Below are 23,857 nucleotides of genomic sequence, written 5' to 3'. Positions count from 1 at the left end.
CCAATTCTGGTAATTGATGAAACTAAAAGAAGGATTGAACACGATCACGTGCCAGGAGCGTCAGCTCGGAAAAGCCGCCGAATAGACCACGCCGACGGTCCTAGACCTTAAATCTCATGTCATCCTCAATCACAACATCCAAATCCTAATCAACTTCCAACAACAAAAACTTCAATGTAAATTCTCACAGTCCGTCGTGGACCTCTTCCACCATGGCAACCAAACTCACCCACACCTTCAAACAAGTCTCCGGCCTCGAACTAAAAGCAGACATCTACCTCCGCTCCCTCGACGCTCACCGACGCGAGTACAACCGTTCCCAACCCGTCGTCCTCTATTTCCACGGCGGCGGCTTCGTGTTCTCGGACCGCGAAGATGTCCCGCCTCATATCGTGCAACTGTGCTTGATGAGAGGCTGGGTGTTAGTTAGTGCTGATTATAGGAAATTGCCCCAGATATCCGGGACGGAGATGTGGGAGGATGCCCGGGATGCTTTTGTGTTTGTGAGAGAGACGTTGCCGGGGATTTTGGCGGGGAGGTTAAGTGGTGCGAGGTTCGAGAATGTGGTTTTGGTGGGGAGGAGTGCGGGTGAGTTTTCTGATTCATGGAGAGGGAGAAAGACATGAGGTTGATGAGTGGATAGGTGCTTATCTTTCGTATCTGTGTGGTCATAATATGGATCCGAAACCGATTGCTATGTTGACTTATTATGGGGTTACGTCGATGTCCGATCCATTCTTTCACAGCAGTTTCCAAATGGGCCCTGCTCCGATCGGTTGGGAGAGGGTGAAGCCTTTCTATAGCGAAGATGTTACTTTAGGAACGACCCTACCTTCGAAGAAGTTCGATCCAGATTGTCTGTTGCCAGATCTGACTCGGAATCCAGCTTGGAAGAGACCCCATCCGGAGCCAGGTCCACATCCGAGGATAGTACTCGTCCCATGGTTTTTCCAGGAGAATCAATACCCTGAAATGATGCAAGAGGTAGACAAAAGCTTAGACGACAAGGCATGGACGGAGTTCCCGCCCACGATTTTGGTGCACGGTGATAAGGACGTGGTTAATCCGTATGAGTGTTCGGTGAGATTGGTTGAAGCGATAGGTGAGTCTTGCTTGAAGCCAAGAATCGTGAAGCGATACTGATGTACGATAGGAGTACCCCCAGCCAAGCTTTTTACAGCCGTGGGTCAAGGTCATGGTTTCGATGAACTGTTCTTTTCTGGCGAGCCGGGACTTTCGGTCGTCGAAGAGGCTTGGATTACTTTGGATGAGGCTGTTAAAGCGAGGCTTAAAACACACGATCTATCTTAAGAGAAATATTTTCATGTGTTGAAAGTAATGCTGGACTGTGTTCGTATGGTGAAGATGGTATGGATCTGGAGTGACGGGATGTGAATTTGAAAATTTGGAAGGCGCAAAAGAAAGCGTGGAGTTATGGTGTTACGGCTACAGAGAACTCTTGCCACTTGACAGCTCGACCAGCTGCACTCGAGATGGGAGGGAAAAACAACGGATAAGAAGCATGAAATGTATTAGCAGGCCACTTCGCTGCATGTCTATCTTCAAGCAAATGCAGAACGCGACCCGAAGCTCTCCTTGGCGAAACAAAAACAACAGGAAACCGTCCACACAAGAAATCTCCTCCACTTCAACTCTTCACTTCCTCCTTCACTTTGTCTGCTCTTCTCCTCACCTTAACCATCAGAGGTGGCTTCTCCCAAATCCCGAAGATCTTCTGCCTTTCCCACCCCAGCATCCCTTCTCCCATCTCCAGATCAAAATTCCATAGTATCCGCGCAAGAATAATCCTCATCTCATGATAAGCCAGATTTCTGCCAATACAGTCTCTTGGTCCGAAACTAAATGGCTTATGGCATTCGCGATTATCGTTGAAGAATGGGGACGAGGAATCAGTTTCTGCTTCAGGGAGCCAGCGTTCTGGACGGAACTCGGAGGGGTACGCGAAGTTGGTTGAGCTGTGGAAAGTAGCGTATTGGTGGACGCCTACTTTTGTCTAGGATTTGTTAGCAGAAAGTAGTACAAAGGAAGGGGCAAAGACGTAAATTTGGTGGGACGGAGTAGCCTGCGATGGGGGTCGGTAGTCCTGGGTTTGTCTGTCGAAGCATGACCAATGGGATAGGTGGAAAGATACGAAGGCCTTCGTGGAGACATGCTAGCATGTATGGTAATCTTGTGCTCGCTTCTTTGAATGTGATATCTTCCTCCTTGTCGAATGCTGCTCGTACCTCTTTGGTGACTCTCTCCAAAGTTTCAGGCGTGCGTAATAGCCAGTAAGTGACTCCACTGAGAAGTGTCGCTGTTGTTTCTGAGCCAGCTGTGATGAGAAGGTCGGCATTGTGGATCAATTCCGCATCTGTCAGCTCATGCTTCTGTCCCTTGGCTCGCATCATGGCATCCATAAAATCTCCTCTGTCCCTTTGGTCTGTACGATTGATACGCTTCATGGCAAGACTCGCAGCGTTGTCCAAATGTGCTTTTTGAGCATTTCGAATCTTGCTTCCAGCCAACATTTTCACATTTTCAGGATACTACCAATCGTGGGAGAGACAGTCATCAATGCCAGAATCGGCATGAGCTTGAGCATATTGCTGATGTTGTCTAGCCAGCCATTTGACTTTCCTTCCTCAAGTCCTTTGAAAGACTCTCCGTAGGCAAGATCACCAATTAGGTCGAACGTCGTGTAGTTATACCATCGAATGATGTTTGTGGGCTTCTCTGAGTCTGCCACTTCTCGCAATCTCGTCATGAGCAAATCAACATAACTGGCAATGATTGGTTCTTGCTGTGCCAGTGATTTGTCCGTGAAAGCTGGAAGCATTGCTCGTCGAAACCGGAAATGATCTGATCCTTTCGCGGATATAATGTTCTGGCCATTGAAACCGCTGAAACTTGGAAAATATTTGGGGAGCTCTGCATGTCCGAAGCCGTAAATGTCTTTCCATGCCTGGGCGCTGATGAAAGAGAGATCGTCAGGATTGAAACGAACTACATCGCCATACTTGTCGTGTAGGTCCTTCATCACAAAGTCCAATTGACCGCCAACTATGGACAGACTTCGAAGGATTGGGAAGGCGATCTATAGTTTTGGCCTAGGAAATTTGCGAAGTGGGTGAAAATAGAGATTATAGACTGCAGTCAATAGAAGCTGCAGAACGTTGTATGACAAAAAGACGAAAGCCACAAGCGATGCGCCTTGCAGCGAGAAGAGCTCCGTCCCGTTGATAAGCTTCATGGCCAAGTTTGAGCGCTCTTAATGCAGAATTCAAATGGATGTGAGAGAGAAGAAATGGAGAGTGGCAGGACCTAAATAGTATACCTACAGTAGACAAATAGGAGTCGACAACTCAACGACTCGACGTATTCGTACCTAGGTACATGTGGTGCATGGCAGCTGCGGGATCATGTCCATCCCATCTTCCAGACATATACAACCAGGCCATTATATGGGCCGTGCTGTGTATCACACGTTCTATGATTCGTTGGCAGACATCCCTTAGGGTACAAGAATATCTCCGGAACTAGTCATATGGTCTTGAAACTGACAAGATCCATTCCCGCCACCAGCAGTGGGGCTGGCCTGCGGTATAAGGACATGCCATTGGTGTCAACACTGATCTTCCCTCGCGTTTCTGCATCTCCGGGACCGAATACGAACAAGATCGGATGTGAAAGATTGAAAGTCGAGACTTCGAAGTGCCGATCTTGATGTGGGGTTACGGTACGAAGTTTACGAGAAACGAGCGAGAAAAGAACAAGGTCGGTTGAAACAACGAAGCACGTGAGTAACGGTGGGTTAGCTAGCATGCCCATCTTGGAGCTATGTTGACCAACATCATGAAATATATGGGGGGGCAAAGGTTACCTGTTGATCGCCAGCGATAGGACAATGAATCGAAAGCATCTCTAGTCACGTGGACACCATCTTCAAAGTTGCTTTGAACTCAGGGCTGTTTGCGCACCGTAACCTTTACGAGGTCGACCTCCTGGCTAGCAAACGTGCAACCAAACAAGGACTCATTGCTGCGCTTGAAAAATACTTTAAAACCCGAGGCTTTGCTCAAATGCCATGTCGCGTTGCTCGATTTCTCTCCTCACGAAGCTAGATCCCGTCAAACGAACGGATCAACGTTTTATGAAGATCCTAACTGCGAATATCTGAACCAAAATCTCTACAACAGATTGGTGATTCGGCCGGGGCTTACACATTTTACAAGGTCGTATAGCCAAGGAGTTAGAGGAGATTTTCAAACACTCGATATTTGAACTTTGGGGTATGCATGCCTAGTGGGCACGAAGTGTATTCCATCCTGATTCCCCATTTCTCCTGAAGCTGCCTGCTGGAATTTGAGATAAACTGGTCTACAGAAACGGGATCCTAGCGTTTCGATTGTGGTATTCATCAACCTAACTAGCCGAGTACAAGCTGAACAGTATCGTACAGCAAGCGCTCAATGATCTCTCGCCTCTCAAGCATCCCGACTTCGAGATCAGTCCCTCCTCCCTCTTCACAGTTCGCCAGAAGTTTCGTCACCATGCTCATTGCTCGCATTGTGGCGGTTCTTCAAGCCCGAACAATTCCTGCAGTTGGTACACCTAGCCTCCTGGTCAGTGTGTGCATTTTGTTTCCATTTCCTCAACCATTCCCGCCTTTCAGAAGTAATAGACATACCCAATGCAGTTTTGCTATTAGAATGTTAGACTCAGTACATTCTCACTGTCGTTTTTAGGAGGGAACATACGCAATTTGAGCAGTTGGAACAGTCCACCAAGCCTTAATTAATGTTAGCTTCCGTATCACTTGTTCGAAACAAGGAACTGAACTGAAAACTGAGATGGTTTCGGGTCATTTTACAAAGTTATCTCTTCATCGCATTTCCATTTTCAATCATATCTCTCGAGCTATTTCGCAGCGCGCTGGAAGCAAGAAATTCAAACATACCTTCGCAACTCTTGCAATTAGAACAATTCTTACAGTCAGAACAATCCGTGCAATTAGAACAGTTCGTGCAATTAGAACAGTCCCTGCAGTTAGAACAATTCTTGCAGTTGCGGCAATTGGAGTTATTGCCGCCTCCACTACTGCCATCTCTGGTGTTCCAAATCTTGCTGTTGTCATCCCCACTACTTCCATCGCCACCCACACAGGTCATTTTCCCCCATACATCTTGTCTGGTCTGCAGTCAAAGGCTGTCAAGATGATGGATAAATGAGACCACGAATCACATACATTGCTCCCAAAAATTTGGACATCGTGCTTTTTGTGCTTTTTTCCTTAACTTTAATCGCTTCAAAGGGCGCAAGGAGAACTAAGGGATAGCGCAACCCGGAGCTTGAGCACGACTTAATATTTACATGGCTTCACCATTGACGACGTCACGGATTTTAACATACCCGATGAGGAAGCTGACTTGATGCAGACGCCCGCTTTGGTGAAAAGCAGATGGTTTCATTGGTCCGCCCCGAGAACGATATCATCTTGCAGAATCAGCTACCCCAATCAGTGCCATGCTATTATTTGTCGCTAAATGCAAATCCCATCAGATGCCTTATCGCAATTCCAGAAACCAATGGGGCTGTATGGTGATTCGCACAAGGATCGGGTTAATTCAGATGGCTAGCCGGTTACTTTGTACCCAACCAGGAGGGAGGGTTCGTTTAGTGACCGTGCACAACCTTTCAAAGTCTGTCGAACTTTCATCTACTCTTGCTCTTTGCTCCGTGTGGCTATCCTTGACGGGATTTCTGCTTGCGATGTATTTGGAATTTTGGGGAATGCGATTGGAAATTTGACTTTCTTGTCTTCTACGCAGAAGATTATGTGGCAAAAAACGTGGCTGTTTTGGATGGACTTCTGCTTACGCATTTGGATTTGGAGGGATGAATTGAAAGCTTTGCCTTTTTTTCTTCTCGTGAAAGATGTCCTTCATCGCCCTTGTGGCTCTGGTCCATCTCGACTTTTCGAGCCCTGATGCTGAGCCTCTAGCTACTAAGCTTTCATAGCGTGCACTCGATGAGATATCGGCTATGCTTACGTTCGCTTACAGCGCGTTGCATAAGTACAGTAAGGTGCAAATCAGCATTGGAAGACTAAAATTTTTGTAGCATCTTCGCACCAAATAGAATGATATCGTACTGGATGACTGCATTACAGACAAGCCATTGTCCCACATTCAAATGTCAACATCTTATTCTTGCCTGCGTCTTGGTTGCTCGCCCTTGTAACATTCCAGCGGCAACTTTAAGAAAGACCGCAAGCAGTGCTCTACAAGTTTGGCTGTCTCATGAATCTGAACGTGCGATTAGTTGACGTACAACGAAGGAAGTGAGCTTACCTACTTGAGGCGGATTCATGATGGAGAAGTGATCTCCCTCAAGAGCATAATAGTCAGCTTCGTCGCCTAACAGGCGATCCCACCCATTGGCTCCAAAATCAATGCGCGGTGCTGCAAACCAATCATGCATATCATCCAATTGCGCTGTGTCTTGACCTGATGTTTTAGCCTTTGCAATAGCTGCCAAGACTTTCTCTGACAAGCGCTCAAAAAGTCCTTGCTTTGCCCAGATGAGAAATATGTTCTGAGGACGCCGCTCGGGATGCATAGCTACTGGCTCGAAAGCTCCAAGAGCACGAACGGAGGCTAGAAGATGCTGCTTGGTAGATAGCGACATCTTTGCTTCTCCGTCTTTCCCTGTATGATTCGCATCATCGAATATCCCCGTTTTCTCCAACATTCCCATGCTAATATCAGCAAACTTGTCGATGGGTCGAGGACAAGGACTGTCGATCATGATGAGTCCAAGTACGTCTTCACCCGCATTGAGAAGTTGTCGTGCGATCTCATAAGCAAACATGCCACCCATGGACCAACCACCAAGGAGATAAGGGCCATGAGGCTGCAGTCGACGAAGCTCGTCGATGAACAGACAAACCATGTCTTCGAATGAGATTGTGTACTCTAGAGGGGAACCTAGGAATGGAGACTCGAGTCCATAGACTGGAATATTGAGCTTGAAGGAAAGTTTGGTATATGAAGCTGCGGATCCCGCACCGTCTGCAATCAGGAACAAAATCGGTAGACCCGAAGTATGATCTCCTTGAATGAACACAGAGTTACTTCGCAGTTGTTCTCTAACTCTGAGTTGGTTCAGTTCGTTCTCTGGCGTAGATATTGGTGTATCTGACCATGTTGGGTTTGATGAGCCGCTACTGAGGCTCTTGACAGTCTCTTTGTTGGAGGAAGATTGGGCTTGCTCAAGAAGATGGCGCCTAAGGTCTCCGATCTTAGAACATGATGCAAACGCAGATGTCGAAAGCTTCAAGCCTGCCTCACGTCCTATTCTTGACACTATTGAGTTTGACAGTAACGAATCGATACCCAGATCGCGGATCAAGACTTCATCTGACAAGGCCTCGATTGGGTGACCAGTTTCATCTGCAATGATTTGTCGGAAGTCCTCTGCATCTGCCAATCTAGGATTTACTGCAACCTCTTCCGACGTTGTGGTTCCTAGTGGCAATCCTGTGGCAGTGTGACGCACGATTGGTAGTGACCGAGTACTGTCAAGACCCAAAATGGTCCTCAAGGTGCTCCTTGCCATCCTTTGGAATTGCATGCCAGTACACGTCATGATCACCTCTTCTTTGTGGAGCAAGTACACGTCACCGAGGAAGAGACCACCTGCTCCTTCTGGATACATGCGGACATACGCTTGATATTTGACATTGGCTTCCAGGTCTTTGAGAATGCGTAAACTTTTCCATCCAGAAGAAATGTAGACGATGTCTTCTGCAACTCCAAGATTTCCATTCAGCACGAAGCCGGCCAAATGGATGATGGCATCAGTCTGATATGGAGAGTACAGAAATCTCTCGTTGATTGTTGAGGTTGGGAATTCGATAGTCGCAACTGCTTCAGTGAGATCTGTGTCGAGATAAATATCCGTGATATTCTGATACGGTTCGGAGTACGTAACAATGGTCGAGAAGATTCTGTAGATCATTTTCTTTTGGAGATAGTGGACCCTGTTAGGGCGATGAGAAGGATCTGTCAAGCTTTTCATCCTTGCTTGAACAAGGTGAGCGGTCATACGAAGCTCTCGCTGGCACTCCTTCGAATTGAGATTGACTACTGTGCAAGTTGCGTGCTCTCGCGTTTCCGTCCCGCTCAACGAGCTAAAATGAACAACAACTCGATCGGTATCGAGCGCGTTCGGTACACTGGTTTTTATATCAGGCTCAAGCGTTCCCGTTATGACCACCAAAGGCGAAAATATGTTCATGTCTGATATTTCCACACCCACATTCCTTCCCAAGTATACCTTGGACAGGACTTTTGAGGCTGCAACAAAGGCTACGTCAAGGTAGACTGAGCTGGGACACAAGCCTACACCTTCTACCAGATGGCCTTGAATTGCAGCAAGTAAAGTTGCCTCTGCCGTGTTTAAAGTATATGTGGTTGTATCCGTACGGCCGAGTGTTGAAAGCGAGTGGGGCGAGGATGGTACTCGAGACACATTGCTCAGCTCGCGAAGACTATGTTCAGGGGCGGTCTTCTCAGTCGTAAGGTGGGTGATTGATGGAAGTCCTCGTGTAGAAGCAGGGCCTTGGGAGCGAGACAGACCTCCTTTCCCACCGAAATTTCGGCTATCGCTCTTGCCTACTTTCTTCCCACTGTTCTGAACCCAATAGTTCTGGCAGTCAAACGAGTAGGTTGGAGTATCTAGTAGTCTGAGCCCTATATCGAATGGTTGATGGTATTCCTGCCATTGAATGTCGATACCCGAGTTGTAAGCTTTGGTCAGCCCTTCCGTTACCGTTTTCCACTCGCTGACATTGGGTGCGATGCTGGTAATAGAGTGAGTTGGGAGACTTCCAATCGTTGCCTTTGCCATGGACAAAAGGCTGGAGCCAGCTCCACATTCCAACCAAATTGTGTCCGATGCTTGGCCGAGAGTCAAGCAACTCTGTAGAGCACTTGTAAAGTTTACAATGTTCCTGGTCTGCTGTCTCATGTACTTGGCTCCGAAGACCCCTTCTGCTGTCACTAAGCATCCTGTATAGGAGGTCACCGCAATCTTTGGTGCTCGAAACTCGACGTTCTCAGCGCAGGTTTTAAACTCATCGAGAATAGGATCCATCTGGACGGAGTGGAAGGCGAATGAAATGTCCAGAAGTTTTGTTGGTATGGATTGTCCCTTGAAAGTAGCCCTAAGGTCCTCAATTTCTAGCATTTTGCCGCTTACTATAGAAGATGACGGACCATTCAAGCAAGCTATAGCGCAAGTTGTGAAATCATTTCCTTCAAGAACTCGCTCCATCATTTTGCGGTCAGCTTGGACAGCGAGCATCCCATAAGCACCTGGTTCGCACCTTTCTTGCAGCAATTTTGCTCGCATAGCTACGAGATACAAACAGTCTCTGGCGGAAAGTACTCCTGCTACACAGAGAGCAGCGAATTCACCCAGGCTATGCCCAACAACAGCTTGTGGTATGAAACCCCACGATTTCCATAGATCGGCCAGTGCGAGTTGCAATGAGACTATGGCCAGGTGTATTTGTACCGGCTGGAACGATCTGAGATCACCTTTTTCGGCTGTGATGAAGTCCAAGAAGGACACTTGAGATTGTTCCTGACATATGTCGTTGAGAGTTCGAAGACTTTGACGGAATGGAGGGCAAGTTTCGAAAAGTCCTTTGCCCATTCCAAGATAATGCGACCCTTGGCCAGGAAAGAGGAACGCCACAGGTTTCTTCTCGATTGGTTTGGGCACTTGTGTCGATTTTTTCAAACAAGCAAGCAAGTCCTCCTTTGTACTGATTGAATACGCAATGCGGATATTGTTGTGGAGCTTTCGGGCCGTTGTGCTATAGGATAGATCTGCGAGGGATACCTCGGGGTTTTCCTCGAGGTATTGAATAATACGAGATCGATTGCCTTCAAATGAAGCTGGGGTATGTCCGCTGATGGCGATGACATGATGAGATCGTGGATCCTCGACCACACTTGCTGGTCTTGGGCAGGGCCCCTCCAAGAGAATACATGTGTTGCCGCCCTAAACCAAGTTATCAGAGAGCCTTTGACATTGGAGAGGTCCACATACGGTAGCGTTGAAATTGTTAACCAAAATGCGCCTCTGTGTGAGGAAAGGCTCAGTCTGGCTGGCAACGCGGATGTTCCTTCCCACAGCAGCCGCAAATATGTCACTGAGTGTCGTTTTGATGCCACAGTGTGCGGGTATTTGGTTGTGCTGGAACATCAACAAAGACTTGATGACGGACGATATTCCAGCAGCCTAAATTCAATTAAGTATGATGTATGCGATAAAGGAGATCTGCTTACAGCTTCCCCATGTCCAATGTTACTTTTTACAGAACCGACATATAATGGAGGATCGCTAGGAGTCCGGTTTTTGCTGAAGAAGTCAACTACAGAATGGCCCTCAACTGAGTCACCTGCTTGGGTCCCTGTCCCATGCATCTCAACATAGCCGACTTGGTTGGGATCTATTCTTGTTTTTTGGAGTGTTCGGCCATACAAATCTTGCTGTGCACCGGAGTGTGGATGCGTGATCGATATGGCGTGCGCAGAATGATTGGTCTCCACGCTCTTGATAATTGCTTCGATGTTATCATTGTCCGTGACGGCGGCCTCAAACCTCTTCAATACCACCACACCTACCGCCTCCCCTCGGCAGTACCCATCTGCTTCGCTATCAAATGTTTTACATGGCCCTGTGTTCGAGAGAAAGCCACCTTTGCTCAGGCCAGCATACATCTGATGTCCTGTGATAATATTGCCTCCCCCAGCAACAGCAATGTCAACTTCACCGTTGAGGATAGCTTTGTAAGCCATCTCAATTGCTGTCGCACTGGAAGAACACGCAGTATCGATGCTATAAGATGGGCCATCCCATTTGAAGTGATAGTTCAGACGACCAGGACCGAAAGCTCGCTGAGTTGCAGGAATATAATGCACATCTATATCTTGGCTAACATTAGACTCTCGCCAATCGTCAGTAGCTTGTCCAAAGAATGTCCCAACTCGTTGGCCACGAGCACCAGAATAACCTGACATCTCGAGTGCTTCATAAGTCACCATCAAAAGTATTCGATGAATTGGATCTGTCTGAAGGGCCTCACGGGGAGACATGTTGAAAAGGCGAGCATCGAAAAAACCAGGCTGATTTATGAAACATCCGAAACGTGCTAATTGCTCTGGTTCGAGTAGCTCATTCATATCAAATCGGTCCTTTGGTATCTAGCATTTCTTTTCAGTATTTATTTCTGGCTTGGCAGGATGGACTCACCGTTTGATGAAGATCACAGGCACCTGAAAGAATCTGCCAGAGCTCGGACACATTATCCGCACTTGGGAATCGACCAGACATGCCGATTATAGCTACATCTCTATCGGTACTTTTGCCATCACTTCCATTTCGTGAATATGAAGCGTGCGCTTCTGTCATGGGCGTCTGACCCGAATCTTTCCAATCTCCCATGGTTTCTGAAGAAAAGAAAACTGTAAGTATAAAAACTGATTCTACAATCTTGGAAACTATGCCTTAGAAACAAATAACAAAAATCAGTAAAAGAATTATTGTCAATTGGGAGGAATACTGACGGATTTTCTAGCATGAGTTTATGTTTGTATGCTGGGTCGGTACAGGGACTTTATGGCAGTTCGTGAACAAAGCCAAATCGTCTATTTCAGAGTTCAAGTTCAAATGTTGTGCAAGGTTGATCCAATAAAACCGAACTGACCTCTCAACCGTCGTGTGTGCAAATAGTACAGTAGAGTCTCGCTTGGATGGGACGGTCCGACGCTTGTCAGTCCATCCATCAGACGGTCTCACTCCAATAGGAGTCATGGCATTGATGACTACCTAGCTTTAAAATCGCATTTTGTATCGAATGAGGTACATAGACTCGTCAATAAATACGATTGAGCCTATGGTGCAGCAAAAATGGGGTAGGTAAGCAAAGATAAGCAATAGCGGATCGTACGTCAGACGGAAGCAGTTCCCCTTCAAAGGCATCCCTACGGGTTCAGAGCAGGCGGCAATTTCCGGGGCTAAAGTCTGATAAGTATACTGGATGGAAAAGAAGAGATCGTGTCTCGAAAGAGGAAGAAAATCATAGTTGAATAATGACAATACGTCTCACGAGACGAAAAAATTACCCCGCACTGGACCTCTAATAAGTGTGGTAGAATCTCAATGATTGTCATTCCTCTGCGAAGAAGCATTGCGAAACAGAAACAATTGTTCGAAAAGGAAAAACGGGGCAAACAGTGAAAATTGTTGGTTTTTGTGCAATGGCTCTAGAAGCAATAATGCTGGAACTGGGAGAAATTGTTGTACTCCATACAAATCATGTCCCCCACCTACCTAATTAGGCAAGTGGGGTATGTCTTCCATTCTATGAAACACTTTATACTCTTGATGTATAGTATCATTTCTCATAAAAGCATAAATGCGGGGTGAGTGAATCTTCAAGACCTCTAGATATTAAAACGTTTAGTTTAAATAGAGATTAAAAAGTGATCAAGCCTCAGGTATCACTTATAATGTACCCCTCTGATCATATGTTAGCTTGCCAGAAATATGGAGGCATGGTGCTCCAACTTGAAGAGAGTGCACAAGTATAATTGGTATCAAGATTCGAAGTCCATTAGGGATTTAGTACTTTAAAGCAGCATAAGTTCTCTCCTCATCAAGTCAAAAGAGAATAGTTCAGTAAATTGAATTGATGCCGTGGAATAGCGAAATGGAATGAACAGAATTTAGAATTAAAACCCGATCAAACTGTGGACTGACTTTCACAATCATCTGGAAGTTTCATCGTCCAAACTGTTCTTAATCATGTTTCAGATGTCCGTCGATCCATAAAGCCGATTTACATGTAAAGTCAGGCATAATACTCCACTGACATTCCCCTCACTCCCTCACGACCTTTCATACAACAGCTTCTCACTCCACACTGTCCTTGACTTCTGCAAATTGCTACCATCCAGGATACCAGTGACCCCTACCATCTGTGCGTTGTCCTCGAGCTTCTGAATAGTACGAGGCAGCGCGCCTATACTCTTCAGGGGTGGCATCCGAAGAGATTGGTGCACTGGGGTTCTAGATTCGTCTATTGGGGTAAGTGGATGATCCGAGGATGATTTGTACGAACATGTGAGTTCTATGCTTCATTTAGTCTCGGTAAGAAGCTGTTAGGAGCTGCTCTCCATCCGCCGCCAGGTGTTTGCCACATTGAAGTGTAAATGGGTTTTGTGTAAGAGTTTTGGGTGTGGATACCTTTTGCAAATAGTGTTGTAAGACGGTGCAGATCTGAGATCTTAACTGGGAAAAAAGAGAAAGAGCAGAAGATTTTATAGTTTTTCAGAAGTCTGTCAATCGATGAGTTTGACATCATGGTAAACCCTTATTGCGTCCGTGAGGTACTTTCGCAATGAACAAATAGTAGGAACATTGCAATAAACTAACCGGCACCCTTGTTATTCGTCTGGATCATCGAGATTGAGATATATTTCATCATGAGCTCTTAAGCGGACTGTGAATCTGAATTTTCTACACTAGGCTTCGAGATCGCAATGATGAAATCTGAAATCTTCAAGAATCACCAGGATATCTGTTCTCTTGAAAGATGGCAGCATTTCATCTCTGAGCTCCAGCATAGGATCTGAGTGAATGTATTATCAGACGAATGATTCTACACACGAAACGGAAACCATTCAAGCTCTGATCCCTCGCGGTCCACAACTTGCAATACAGCTAAGTGACAGAAATAGAAAATCTGAGACTTGCAAACTGGACTAGCGAAGGATACCGTGTGAGGAGACTTCAAAATCGATTTGCTCGCTATCGAAATACGCCTGAGCTTTTATATCACAGCCATTGAATTGGAAGGACCTCCTCACCCATAATGTTGGTCGTGGGGGCGAAGACTTAACCTTTCATTCTTCTTTTCACCAACAACGCCACCACCTTTCCCATCTCTCGTGTACAATAGCACCTTCATTGTACCATCACCAACACTGCTAACCTCATATAATCGTCTCGAAAGTCCTATCATCGCAGTAGCCTTTCTCCCTCGAAAACGCAATCACACAATCTCGCCAATTCAAATCCAAGTCAAATATCGAATTACAACTTCACGCCAGTGCCTTTGATAGTCTGTTCCAAGACTCTACTATACCAACGACTACGTTGTCAAGGACAGTACCAGACATTTTCCAGCTCTTAAGCCGTCTCCTTTAAACACCTTCGATCCTCACCACAATGCCCTGTAGAGTCTTAGAACTTTGTGGGTGTCCCCTACGAACCTCCAGCAGCTTCGATGCTGTCTACAAAGCCGAGATAATATCATGGAATAAGCGAAGAGGTGAGGCCGCAGGTGTCGAAAAGACCGAGAAATACGCGAGGGGGCTTCGGTTCGCGAGTGCCGAAAAGGGGGGGAAGGAATACGCGAAGAGGTCCTGTCTCCAGTCCAGATAAGCATCTTGCATTAGGCTGCCCATATTTTCGAATGAAATTGCCCCAAGAAAGGAAACAAATTCATCGTTGGGGGTTGAAACTTTTCAGGATTTGATTGGTCTCGCCGCATGGACCTTGGAGGAACGGCACAAGAGATTGCACCTGAAAGGCCTGTTGATTTACAGCCCCCAAATGCACGTTGTTGCGGCGCAGCGAGCCTCGAGCTTCATCCTCATTTTCTTTCTTCTTTTCTACTTATTGCCCCGCCTTCTTCCATTTATTTATTTACAGAATTAACTTTCCCTTGAACCAGGAAGTCCTTTGGGCTCGCAGCGCGCAATGTTGTGGTTGTTATGCCTGCTGGCATTGCTAGCATGTTCGCATGCTCAAAGTGCGTGAATTGCGCCCCTCTTTCTGACCATGTTTGAACGATGCTAACGTGTTTCTTCACGAATTGCAGCCTCGAGTATATGTTCTCAAGCCACCGCTACAATCAATTCGCAAGCAGATGCAACCTCCTTAGCTGACTGTTCGACAATATCCGGTTCTGTACTGGTGTCCTCAAGCGCATCTGGGGTGATCTCTATCGATGGACCACAAACTATCACCGGTGACTTGACATGCGAAAATGCGGGTGGTTTGACCAGCCTAGGAAGCATAACGATCGGGACAATTGGAGGCTCTTTTTCACTAAGCAACCTGACGCTCCTCTCTACACTTTCTATGAACGATTTGAGCTCCGTCAAAACAATCGCGTGGAGTGCTCTGCCAGCCTTGTCATCCCTTACCTTTCCATCTACCGTCAGCCAGGTGGAAAGTATAACGATCTCTAATACGTTCTTGAGTTCGCTCGACGGACTCAATCCGAGCACCATTGCGACTTTGAATGTCAACAATAATGAGCGTTTGAAAACATTCAGCACCCAAGTCGCCAGTGCCTCTTCTGCAATTAATTTCAACAGTAACGGGAACGGCCTCGACTTGTCATTTCCAAATCTCATATGGGCAGCCAATATAACAATTAGGAACGTATCTTCTCTAGACGTACCTTCGCTCTCAACGGTCAACGGCTCAATTGGCCTTTATGGCAACGACTTCACCGAATTTACAGCCCCAAATCTAACGACTATCGGCTCCACGGCCACGGGATCAGGAACCCTTGCTTTAGTACAGAATCCAAGCTTCACTGACCTTTCCCTGCCTCTACTCAAAACCGTGGGCGGCGCGGTACAGGTAGCCAACAACCAGGAGCTACAGACCATCTCTTTTCCCGCACTAGCGACTGTTGGAGGGGCTATTGAATTTTCTGGGAACTTCTCTACGTTAGTCTCACCCGACGATTTACCTCACAAGTTGTTCACTTACTGACACGAGTTTCTGTAGCCCGAACTTACCAGCCTTGACGGATGTGAAAGGGGGTTTCAATGTCCAGAGTACCGCCTCAATCGATTGTAGTGCTTTTGCAGCAGACGAACAAAGCAAGGTGATTCAAGGCACTTTCGTTTGTAAGGGCTCGTCCGGCTCCACTACTACGACGGGCGGGATAACCAGTTCTGGGACACCTACACCGACTTCCTCCTCTAACTCCACCTCCAATACATCGACCTCATCTCCCACAACCTCTCCCACGAACTCCCCACCACCGATCAATAATAATAAGTCATCGGGACTCTCAGGAGGCGCTATAGCGGGCATCGTTATAGGCGTTGTCGTGGCCCTTATTATCGCGGCGCTCATCTTCTGGGCCCGGAAGAAAGGATACAAGTTCTCATTCGGCATCACAAAGAGGGAAGTCGATACAGGGGTACCACATCCCGGAATGGCCGAGCTGCCGAGAGGAGGACATCATGAGAAGACAGAGTTGTCGGCTGTCACGCGACCGAGCGAGCTTTCGGCGGCGAGGCTAGATGGACCTATGTCGGAGTCGTATGAATTACCTGCACATGCGAGGGAGGGTGGTTGATGCTTTGTATAGGCCAAATTTGAAGGACGGGAGGAGGATTTAATGATACCCATGTAATATATAGGACGACTGAGGAGGATATCTTCAAGATTTATGTAGTCTGTGGTGTGGCTTGGCACGTACGGTGTAAATCAAATCAATCCTCTAAAGCGGGGTGATGGAATGCTTGGCTTCCTACCCTTCGTGCAGGCAGGTCAATCGACAGACGTCATACCAAATTCGGACCCTTGATCTTAGGAAATGTTGCCTCGAAAGCACTCATGAACCTGAACATCAAATCCTCCCGATTTTCTCTCGCCAATATGAAGAGCCCATACGGCTGACCATTCTCTAAATTCCCCAGAGGTACGGTGGCGCTTGGATAACCTATTCTTTGTGAGAAGCTAACCATCGCCTAGAGGATGTCGTCTTACCAGCACATGAAGTGAAAGATATCAAGGAGCAGTCAGAGCTCGAAACAACCAGGTCGAGATCATTGTCCGTCATGTACTTTTCCATGCCGTCCTTTCCTGCCAATCTCTGAATCTCGGAGCGGGCAGTGGCGCATTGTTCCTCCGTAAGCGAGCTTTCTGAACTTGCGATGAGTTCTTTTTGATTCGCATGTGCTTGGACTTGGTCAGTATATTATTTGGTCTTGGGTGACGGTGACGAACGTTCAGGCATCGCCTTGTCGGCATGTTCCTCGTTGAACTTGACGATGTCTTTTGCAGTTCTGACTTTTGGGTTCTCGAATCCATCACAGAAGATTTGGATTACCTCGTTGAACTCTTGGTCTGGGAAATGAGTGCTTGCACATGACCTCGTCAAGTATGGACTTACATGCAATATCTCTCATTACGAGATCTTGGTACTTGATGGTAGAAGGCTCTGGTGGAGATGCGGGGAATAGAACATGTCCTCCGTTATCCCGAATCTTCTGTGCTACGCCATCGTAATTCCGCTTCTGCGCCCAAGTCAGCGTCAACACCGTCTACTGATGGAGAAACTTACAACTAGATCTGAAGTCCATTTGTCTTTGCCCTCCTGACTCCCCATTCCCCATGTCACCTCTACAATGCCAATTTTTAGTCCTTCCCACGACTTTGTCAGATACTTTCCAAAGCCCGACTCGGATGCGTGCTTTGAGCCATGCTTCAAGATAAGTTCTACAAGGAGAGAGAGGTCGTATGGTGTTCGAGCCATCGCACCAACACCATCGTAAGTTTTGGAGATTCGAAAGACGCCTTTCGAAGAAACAGAGCCAAGAGTCGGCCTCATTGCATACAAGCCTGCTCTGCTGGCGGGGTAGACGAGAGAGCCGCCAGTCTCTGTTCCTAGAGACATAGGAACAAATCCTGCAGAAACTCCAACGCCGGAACCTGAGGACGAGCCTCCACATGGCTGTATGTAGTCAGTAATTTCCTGCTTAGGACTGAGTTGTGAAAACGAACCGCAAACCACCAAGGTTTGGGGAGAACGTTTGGATCGGAGTCCAGGTCATAGGCAGATCTTGTTCGTCCACCCATGGCTGACCATCCTGGAGTCATTTCCTCTGCTCTGAAAGAAGTCAATGTCTGTCAGCGTGGACATGTATCGGGAATGCTAACTTGTGCCCACAAAATTCCTGGTAAATTGTCAGTAAAGTCTCGTTGTAGAGAAGGGAGGTTCCTCACAGATAGATTTGCAGTCCCTAGAATGATGATACCCTTATCCAAAAGCTGAGACTATTAGGGAAGACCAATTTCACTGGAAAGAATCTCGAACCTGAGTAATGACTTCCGCGTTCTCCTTTGCCTGTTCCAAGGAAAAACAATACGCTCCGGCCGTCGTCTTCATACCCATTTCAGGGCCTATTTGAAAGCAATCTTTGACAATGATCGGCAAACCATGAAAAGGACTCCTAGTCTTGCCTTCCTGTCTCTCTTGGTCCAGCTTTGCAGCTTGCTTCAATGCCAATTCACGGGGCGCGACACTGATAACGGCGTTGAGATGCGCCCCAGCATGATTGTGTTTCTCGATCTGAGCAAGGTAAGTCTCAACGATTTGCACACTTGTCAATGTCCCAATCGTAAGGGATTGCTGAAGCTCGGCAGCAGTGGCTGTCAGGACATTGAAGGGTGGTGACATGTTGGGAGTGCTGTGCGACAATAATGATGATAGGAAATCTTAAGAATACGTTCGTTGGATATATACAGGTTTTGTTCGGGTGCCTTGAGATTGCCAAGGAATTATTTGGATGCCTTCACTTGAAGGTTTCACGATGTCAGCGCGGCGTAGGGAATGCGGCTCGCTACGCCAAACCTAATCAAGCTATCTAAAAAGGAAAACTCTCGAAACTCATGAAGAAATTAGCAAAGAGCTTTCTTCGACATGGATTCGAAGTCGAAGCAAGACAAGCTGTTTGAGCCGTCTTTCAGTCTGTATGTGTTTCTCATGAAAGCTCCTACAAAGAACGTGAGGAAGGCATGACGTTGAATTGCGGAACATATATAATCCGCCGTCATATAAGCATTTCTCTTAAACGTCTCTTTTGCCTCCTTTAGGACTTACCCCATCCAGAGCCGCAGCACGATGACGCGTAACATCGGTTTCCCCTGACTTGGCAAGAGTAATGTTAGCCAAGCCTCCGTCCAACCCTTGTAGCGTTTCACGCTTCGCAGTCAACTTAATCTAACGGCAGTCGATTATGCAAACAAATTTTGTTTGTCTTATTTCGCATTCGACCCACTAGCTTTTCTTTATACTGCACATGCCGAGTTCATTTCCATCTCGGCAGTACGGCATCCAGTATCAACGGTATCCGAATCGAAATCGTATGCGCTGGACATTAATTGGCCTTCACAGACGGCATGGCACGTAAGGGTAGTCCAAAAGTTCGCTCAGGGTGCAGGACATGCAAGTCAGTCCGGAAAACCCCACCCGTACCTCGCATTCTCAGTATTCTTGCTAATCTCATGTAGGAAACGCAAGGTCAAATGCGATGAGTTCAGACCGGCTTGTAGGCGTTGTTCCTCCACAGGACGTACTTGTGGAGGATACGACCTCGAACTGGACCGGGAACAGGACCGAGAGCACTACAATGCCCTGCAGCATTCCATCTCGTTATATCGGCCCAAGCAATTGACTGCACGAGATGAACAGGAAGGTCGCTCATTCAACTTCTTCGCTCATGTGGTCAGTCCTGTACTCTCAGGACCCATGGACACATACTTCTGGACCCATCTTGTCATGCAGTTCAGTCATTTTACTCCCGCTGTGAGACATGCTTCTATTGCTGTAAGCTCACTCTACGAAGACTTCCTGGGAGGCTCTCGCATTTTTCGACAGAAGAACAACCTCCTCGCTTTGAAGCACTACAACGCTGCGATTCAAGAGATTGGGGCCAATCCAGATCAGGATGAGCAGCTTGTCCTGATGGTATGTGTGCTCTTTGTTTGTATCGAGCTATTGCAAGGCAACCCAGAAGCCGCCAGTCGACATTGTAAGCATGGTATTGCTATCTTGCAAAAGTTCAATGTAGATTCTGGACGCACTCCCAGCGACTGGGTCGTTCGGTATCTGCTTCCTATTTTCCGCCGTCTCAGCTTGAATTTATTCATTCCATCAGGCCCCCCATCCCCAGCTAGGTTTTCCAAAGGAGATTTTCCTCCACCACCGAGTATCATGCTTCTCGAGAACGGCCCTGATTCTGGCAGTGTGCCCGACCGCTTCGATACAATCGTGGAAGCTTCAAACTCACTAGACGAATTGATGGCGACATGTATGTCCATAAGTCATGCCAAGGATGACGCCTCAACACAAGATCAGATGCATAAGAAGGGACAGCTTCGAGAGTCTCTGCAACTTTGGAACACTCGAATTTCGGAATTTGAGTCCTCTGCAACTTCACTCTCAGTAGCTGATCAGCTAGCCCTTTGCAATATGCGGATGAGATATGAGAAGCAGAAAATCGACCTGGGTGTTAGGGCCGGACCTAAATCTTTCGCCGAAGAACTCCAGTATGATCAGTATACGAGTACATTCAAATCGATCGTGGCCTTGGCAAGACAGGCAGCTAGCTTATCGACGTCGGCGTACAATGGTCAACGCCAGAGCTTCTCGTTTGATATGGGCTTCCTACCTGTGCTTCAATTCGTGGTTATGAAGTGCCGTGACTTTGATACCAGAATAGAGGCTTTGTCATGGATGCCGCATCTCACTGCTGCGAAGGAAAGCCTGCTTGATCTTGGCACGCTCTACAGGATTAGTCGACGTGTGATAGAGCTTGAGCACAATGTCTCTCTCGACGACGACCTGCGAGCGCGCGATGATGAGACGGCGAAACTTCAACTCACGTCGGAAGACAGTAGAATTGTTGCCGCTCCAGTTGATCACGAAATGGAAGTCATTACAGCACAGGATGGTACAGTCTCTTACCGGAGACGAGTGTTGATCATTATGCGACATGCAGACAATTCGAGCTCCTTTGATCGGGAAATTCTCCAGGAACGCAAACTACGTCAGTATGACCTTGAAATTCCTGGTATGCGAAGTGCGCGATAGCACGCAGTCAACTTGACGGCCCGCAATAAAACCGTGTAAGTTTTCGGAAGCTCCATTTAAGCACCACTAAGGAAATAGAAAGGACCCTGGGACCACTCCACCACATTCCATTCATGTCTTGCCATTCGGCACCGAAGTACCGAACTTTGATGGCAGGTAAAACTCCTCTCCAGATCTTCAAGCCAATCTCATGTCCAGGGTCCCTTGCTTGTCAAGAGAAGTGGGGCAAGTGCGAGAATAAGCGAGAACAGTGATGCCAGAAGAGATTATCAACTCACAGAGATGTTTATATACAAACATGTGCCGGTCCACAATGGAAGTGCAGCGTCGAAAGTGTAGTCTCTCCTTCATTTACCGTTCCAACTTCTTCAAGGACGCGTTCTTGCTCATTCTACTATTTATACGGCTTCTATTGCCATGGCTTCTTACCTTACCCTTCGACGAGCTCTCACGGCTGCAGCATCGATCTCTGCAGTCAGTGCTACTTCCCTTAGCGATGTTTGTTCATCGACATATGCACAAGCGGCTCTCCCAGCGTCAAGTTTCTACCCTGGTATCACCATAGACTCGTCCTCTACCACAGCTGCCCTCGTCAGCAATAGCTCGGTGAGCTCAGAATGGTACCCAACGGCAACAATCGAGTACTGCAATGTCACATTTGCCTATTCCCACAACGGTCTCACCAACGATGTTGTTCATGTATCGTACTTAGTTCCTGCCCCAGAGAATTTTCAGAATCGTTACGTTTCGACTGGAGGTGGAGGTCTTGCTATCAATTCAGGCTCACAATACAGCCCTAGCGGTATCATCGTTGGTGCCGTCTCAGGCATCACTGATGGTGGCTTTGGCAATTTTGACACGCAATGGGATGCCGTTTTTCTTGCGGCTAACGATACCATCAATTGGCAAGCAACTTACATGTTCGGTTATCAAGCTCATCATGAGCTTGCTGTCCTCGGAAAAGAATTCGCTCGAAATTTCTACAATGTATCAAGCGACACCAAGGTCTACTCTTACTACCAAGGGTGCTCTGAAGGAGGCCGTGAGGGTTGGAGTCAGATCCAGCGTTTTGGAGATCAGTTTGACGGTCTTGCTAGTAAGTCATGTTTTGCTATATATCTCTATTTTCTTTTGACGACATTGGAAGCTGCGGATGTCAGGTACATGTTCAGACATCATGTTGCTAGAACTGCCCTTACGAACCTTGCTACCGTATTCGAAAAAATTTATATACTGATCCTTCTTTAGTTGGTGCTCCGGCATTCCGCTATGGCCAGCAACAAGTGAATCATTTGATCGGGAATGTCGTCGAACAAACTCTCAACTATTTCCCATCAAGCTGTGAGTTGGAGAAGATTATGAATCTGACCATTGCCGCATGCGATCCAATGGATGGTCTGACCGATGGGGTTGTCTCCCGATCTGATTTATGCAAGCTGAACTTCGATATTAACAGCACGATTGGCGAAGCATACTCTTGCGCAGCTACCACCAGCAGTGGTTCTAGTGGTTTTGGCGGTCTTGCTAGTGGAGGTTCCATTAAGCGCCGACAGGATGATGGTTCCACCAGCGCGATACCAGCACAAAACGGGACAGTGACTGCAGAAGGTGCTGCCGTAGCTTCTGCTTATCTCGACGGCTTTCACAACTCCAAGGGAGAGCGTGTTTATATCAGCTACCAGCCTGGAGCGCAAATGGCGGATGCAGCAACTACGTATGATTCAACAACTAACACATGGGGCTTGGATATATCTGGTCTCGGTGGAGAGTGGGTTGCCCGCTTCTTGGAACTTCAGGATGCAAGCACTCTCGCCAACTTGGACAATGTAACATACGACACTATTGAGACATGGATGAAGTTGGGCATGAACCGCTACGCGGACAGTCTTCAAACTACCTACCCTGACTTGACCGACTTCCAGACATCCGGCGGAAAGGTCATTCATATTCACGGCGAGCAAGATAACTCAATTCCAACAGGTTCTTCTGTGCATTACTACGAGTCAGTGAGAGAAGTCATGTATGGAAATGCCACCTACAACGAAAGTACTGCGGCCCTCGACGACTTCTATCGCCTCTTCCTTGTTCCTGGTGGCGCACATTGCAGCTCCAATACGTACCAATCTTCCGGAGGATGGCCAGCGACCACTCTCCAAACTGTTATTGATTGGGTTGAGAACTCAGTGGCTCCGGATACTTTGAACAATTCTGGTACCGTCATCGACTCTCTCTGCCGCTATCCTCTGCGTCCTCTGTGGTCTGGCAATGGAACCTCTTTCGATTGCGTGTACGATCAGACCTCTATCGATACCTGGAACTATACATTTGACGCGTACAAGACTCCGTTGTACTAGGTGTCCTAAGGCTCGCCTTGGAGATGGGGAGCAAAGTTCTTTTTCTGGTGTCCAAACTTTTCATGATATAATGTAACAGATGTATATATCTCTGTTCTGTATAGTACTTATTTGAATTCGAGTAAACTGACGTTTGTCTGTCGAATGCAACTGATCTAGGACGTGATGATGACCTTCCTAGAAAGCTCTTGGTTTAAGCTAAGATCTGTGATTGGGAGATAACAAACAGGAATCAGGATCCCATTTTACTCGTACTGCTCTAACATGCCAAGTAAGTAGCCACAACGGCTAAGCCACTGACGCCCTCATTTTAAGGTTGACGATGTGGGCCCAACGGTAGGTAGCTCCCGCATTTCGACAGCATGTCATGTTAGTGCTTCCCCATTTCGGACTAAATTTAAATCTGCATCCTTACAACTATAAAGGACTTTGGTTCTCAGATAGTATAGTCATCATCGTGGGAATATGGACAAAGTATGTGTTAACAATACTGAGCACAAGGGTGTCTTGCCTCATC

The 23,857-nt window shown here is 47.1% G+C and overlaps 8 protein-coding genes across 8 annotated transcripts; 4 read left to right on the top strand and 4 right to left on the bottom strand.

The window, feature by feature from the left end:
* Positions 1-212: 212 nt before the first annotated feature.
* On the top strand, positions 213-1,311 carry LY89DRAFT_671689 (alpha/beta-hydrolase; the record flags this gene model as incomplete). Its single annotated transcript, XM_018213233.1, has 3 exons — positions 213-588; positions 644-1,102; positions 1,154-1,311. The coding sequence occupies 3 exons, from the start codon at positions 213-215 to the stop codon at positions 1,309-1,311; spliced, it is 993 nt and encodes a 330-aa protein (XP_018068686.1).
* Positions 1,312-1,648: 337 nt separating this feature from the next.
* Positions 1,649-3,831, bottom strand: LY89DRAFT_708707 (cytochrome protein; the record flags this gene model as incomplete). The annotated part of the gene is made up of 4 exons (XM_018217701.1): positions 1,649-2,014; positions 2,076-2,494; positions 2,554-3,097; positions 3,565-3,831. 4 exons carry the CDS (start codon positions 3,829-3,831, stop codon positions 1,649-1,651), a joined length of 1,596 nt encoding a protein of 531 aa, XP_018068685.1.
* A 496-nt stretch (positions 3,832-4,327) lies between these two features.
* On the bottom strand, positions 4,328-5,314 carry LY89DRAFT_784290 (uncharacterized protein). The gene is made up of 5 exons (XM_018222771.1): positions 5,249-5,314; positions 4,961-5,190; positions 4,761-4,792; positions 4,691-4,704; positions 4,328-4,614 (listed from the first exon to the last, which is right to left on the bottom strand). Exons 1-5 carry the CDS (start codon positions 5,269-5,271, stop codon positions 4,527-4,529), a joined length of 387 nt encoding a protein of 128 aa, XP_018068684.1. The 5' UTR covers positions 5,272-5,314; the 3' UTR covers positions 4,328-4,526.
* An 851-nt stretch (positions 5,315-6,165) lies between these two features.
* LY89DRAFT_650068 (ketoacyl-synt-domain-containing protein) lies at positions 6,166-11,487 on the bottom strand (the record flags this gene model as incomplete). Its single annotated transcript, XM_018212091.1, has 5 exons — positions 6,166-6,308; positions 6,358-10,074; positions 10,123-10,314; positions 10,362-11,279; positions 11,329-11,487. 5 exons carry the CDS (start codon positions 11,485-11,487, stop codon positions 6,207-6,209), a joined length of 5,088 nt encoding a protein of 1,695 aa, XP_018068683.1. The 3' UTR covers positions 6,166-6,206.
* Positions 11,488-14,800: 3,313 nt separating this feature from the next.
* Positions 14,801-16,687, top strand: LY89DRAFT_650064 (uncharacterized protein). Its single transcript, XM_018212090.1, has 3 exons — positions 14,801-14,893; positions 14,963-15,824; positions 15,886-16,687. Exons 1-3 carry the CDS (start codon positions 14,842-14,844, stop codon positions 16,463-16,465), a joined length of 1,494 nt encoding a protein of 497 aa, XP_018068682.1. The 5' UTR covers positions 14,801-14,841; the 3' UTR covers positions 16,466-16,687.
* Positions 16,570-18,664, bottom strand: LY89DRAFT_135935 (amidase-like protein). Its single transcript, XM_018205274.1, has 9 exons — positions 18,209-18,664; positions 18,118-18,162; positions 18,052-18,068; positions 17,896-18,001; positions 17,456-17,845; positions 17,285-17,408; positions 17,119-17,238; positions 16,879-17,070; positions 16,570-16,831 (listed from the first exon to the last, which is right to left on the bottom strand). The coding sequence occupies exons 1-9, from the start codon at positions 18,569-18,571 to the stop codon at positions 16,674-16,676; spliced, it is 1,515 nt and encodes a 504-aa protein (XP_018068681.1). The 5' UTR covers positions 18,572-18,664; the 3' UTR covers positions 16,570-16,673.
* Positions 18,665-19,293: 629 nt separating this feature from the next.
* On the top strand, positions 19,294-20,986 carry LY89DRAFT_589613 (uncharacterized protein; the record flags this gene model as incomplete). The annotated part of the gene is made up of 2 exons (XM_018209544.1): positions 19,294-19,343; positions 19,405-20,986. The coding sequence occupies 2 exons, from the start codon at positions 19,294-19,296 to the stop codon at positions 20,984-20,986; spliced, it is 1,632 nt and encodes a 543-aa protein (XP_018068680.1).
* A 209-nt stretch (positions 20,987-21,195) lies between these two features.
* On the top strand, positions 21,196-23,462 carry LY89DRAFT_135914 (feruloyl esterase-like protein B precursor). The gene is made up of 2 exons (XM_018205273.1): positions 21,196-22,082; positions 22,235-23,462. The coding sequence occupies exons 1-2, from the start codon at positions 21,404-21,406 to the stop codon at positions 23,338-23,340; spliced, it is 1,785 nt and encodes a 594-aa protein (XP_018068679.1). The 5' UTR covers positions 21,196-21,403; the 3' UTR covers positions 23,341-23,462.
* The last annotated feature ends 395 nt before the right edge of the window (positions 23,463-23,857 follow it).

This window comes from Mollisia scopiformis (genome assembly GCF_001500285.1).
Source record: "Mollisia scopiformis unplaced genomic scaffold LY89scaffold_17, whole genome shotgun sequence".
Lineage (NCBI taxonomy): Eukaryota > Fungi > Ascomycota > Leotiomycetes > Helotiales > Mollisiaceae > Mollisia > Mollisia scopiformis.
The sequence above is the reverse complement of the archived record's forward strand: the minus strand, read 5'-3'. Positions and strand labels throughout refer to the sequence as shown.

Excerpts from the sequence above, each read along its gene's own strand:
- LY89DRAFT_784290 (XM_018222771.1), bottom strand. The coding sequence starts at position 5,271 with ATGTCCAAATTTTTGGGAGCAAT. Across the intron at positions 5,191-5,248 it reads TCCAAATTTTTGGGAGCAAT|ACAAGATGTATGGGGGAAAA; the intron begins GTATGTGATTCG and ends ACTGCAGACCAG. Across the intron at positions 4,793-4,960 it reads TAATTGCAAGAGTTGCGAAG|GCTTGGTGGACTGTTCCAAC; the intron begins GTATGTTTGAAT and ends ACATTAATTAAG.
- LY89DRAFT_650064 (XM_018212090.1), top strand. The coding sequence starts at position 14,842 with ATGTTGTGGTTGTTATGCCTGCTGGCATTGCTAGCATGTTCGCATGCT. Across the intron at positions 14,894-14,962 it reads AGCATGTTCGCATGCTCAAA|CCTCGAGTATATGTTCTCAA; the intron begins GTGCGTGAATTG and ends CACGAATTGCAG. Across the intron at positions 15,825-15,885 it reads TTTTCTGGGAACTTCTCTAC|CCCGAACTTACCAGCCTTGA; the intron begins GTTAGTCTCACC and ends GAGTTTCTGTAG.
- LY89DRAFT_135935 (XM_018205274.1), bottom strand. The coding sequence starts at position 18,571 with ATGTCACCACCCTTCAATGTCCTGACAGCCACTGCTGCCGAGCTTCAG. Across the intron at positions 17,409-17,455 it reads AATGGACTTCAGATCTAGTT|AAGCGGAATTACGATGGCGT; the intron begins GTAAGTTTCTCC and ends ACTTGGGCGCAG. Across the intron at positions 16,832-16,878 it reads ATCTTTCACTTCATGTGCTG|GTTATCCAAGCGCCACCGTA; the intron begins GTAAGACGACAT and ends CACAAAGAATAG.
- LY89DRAFT_135914 (XM_018205273.1), top strand. The coding sequence starts at position 21,404 with ATGGCTTCTTACCTTACCCTTCGACGAGCTCTCACGGCTGCAGCATCG. Across the intron at positions 22,083-22,234 it reads TCAGTTTGACGGTCTTGCTA|TTGGTGCTCCGGCATTCCGC; the intron begins GTAAGTCATGTT and ends ATCCTTCTTTAG.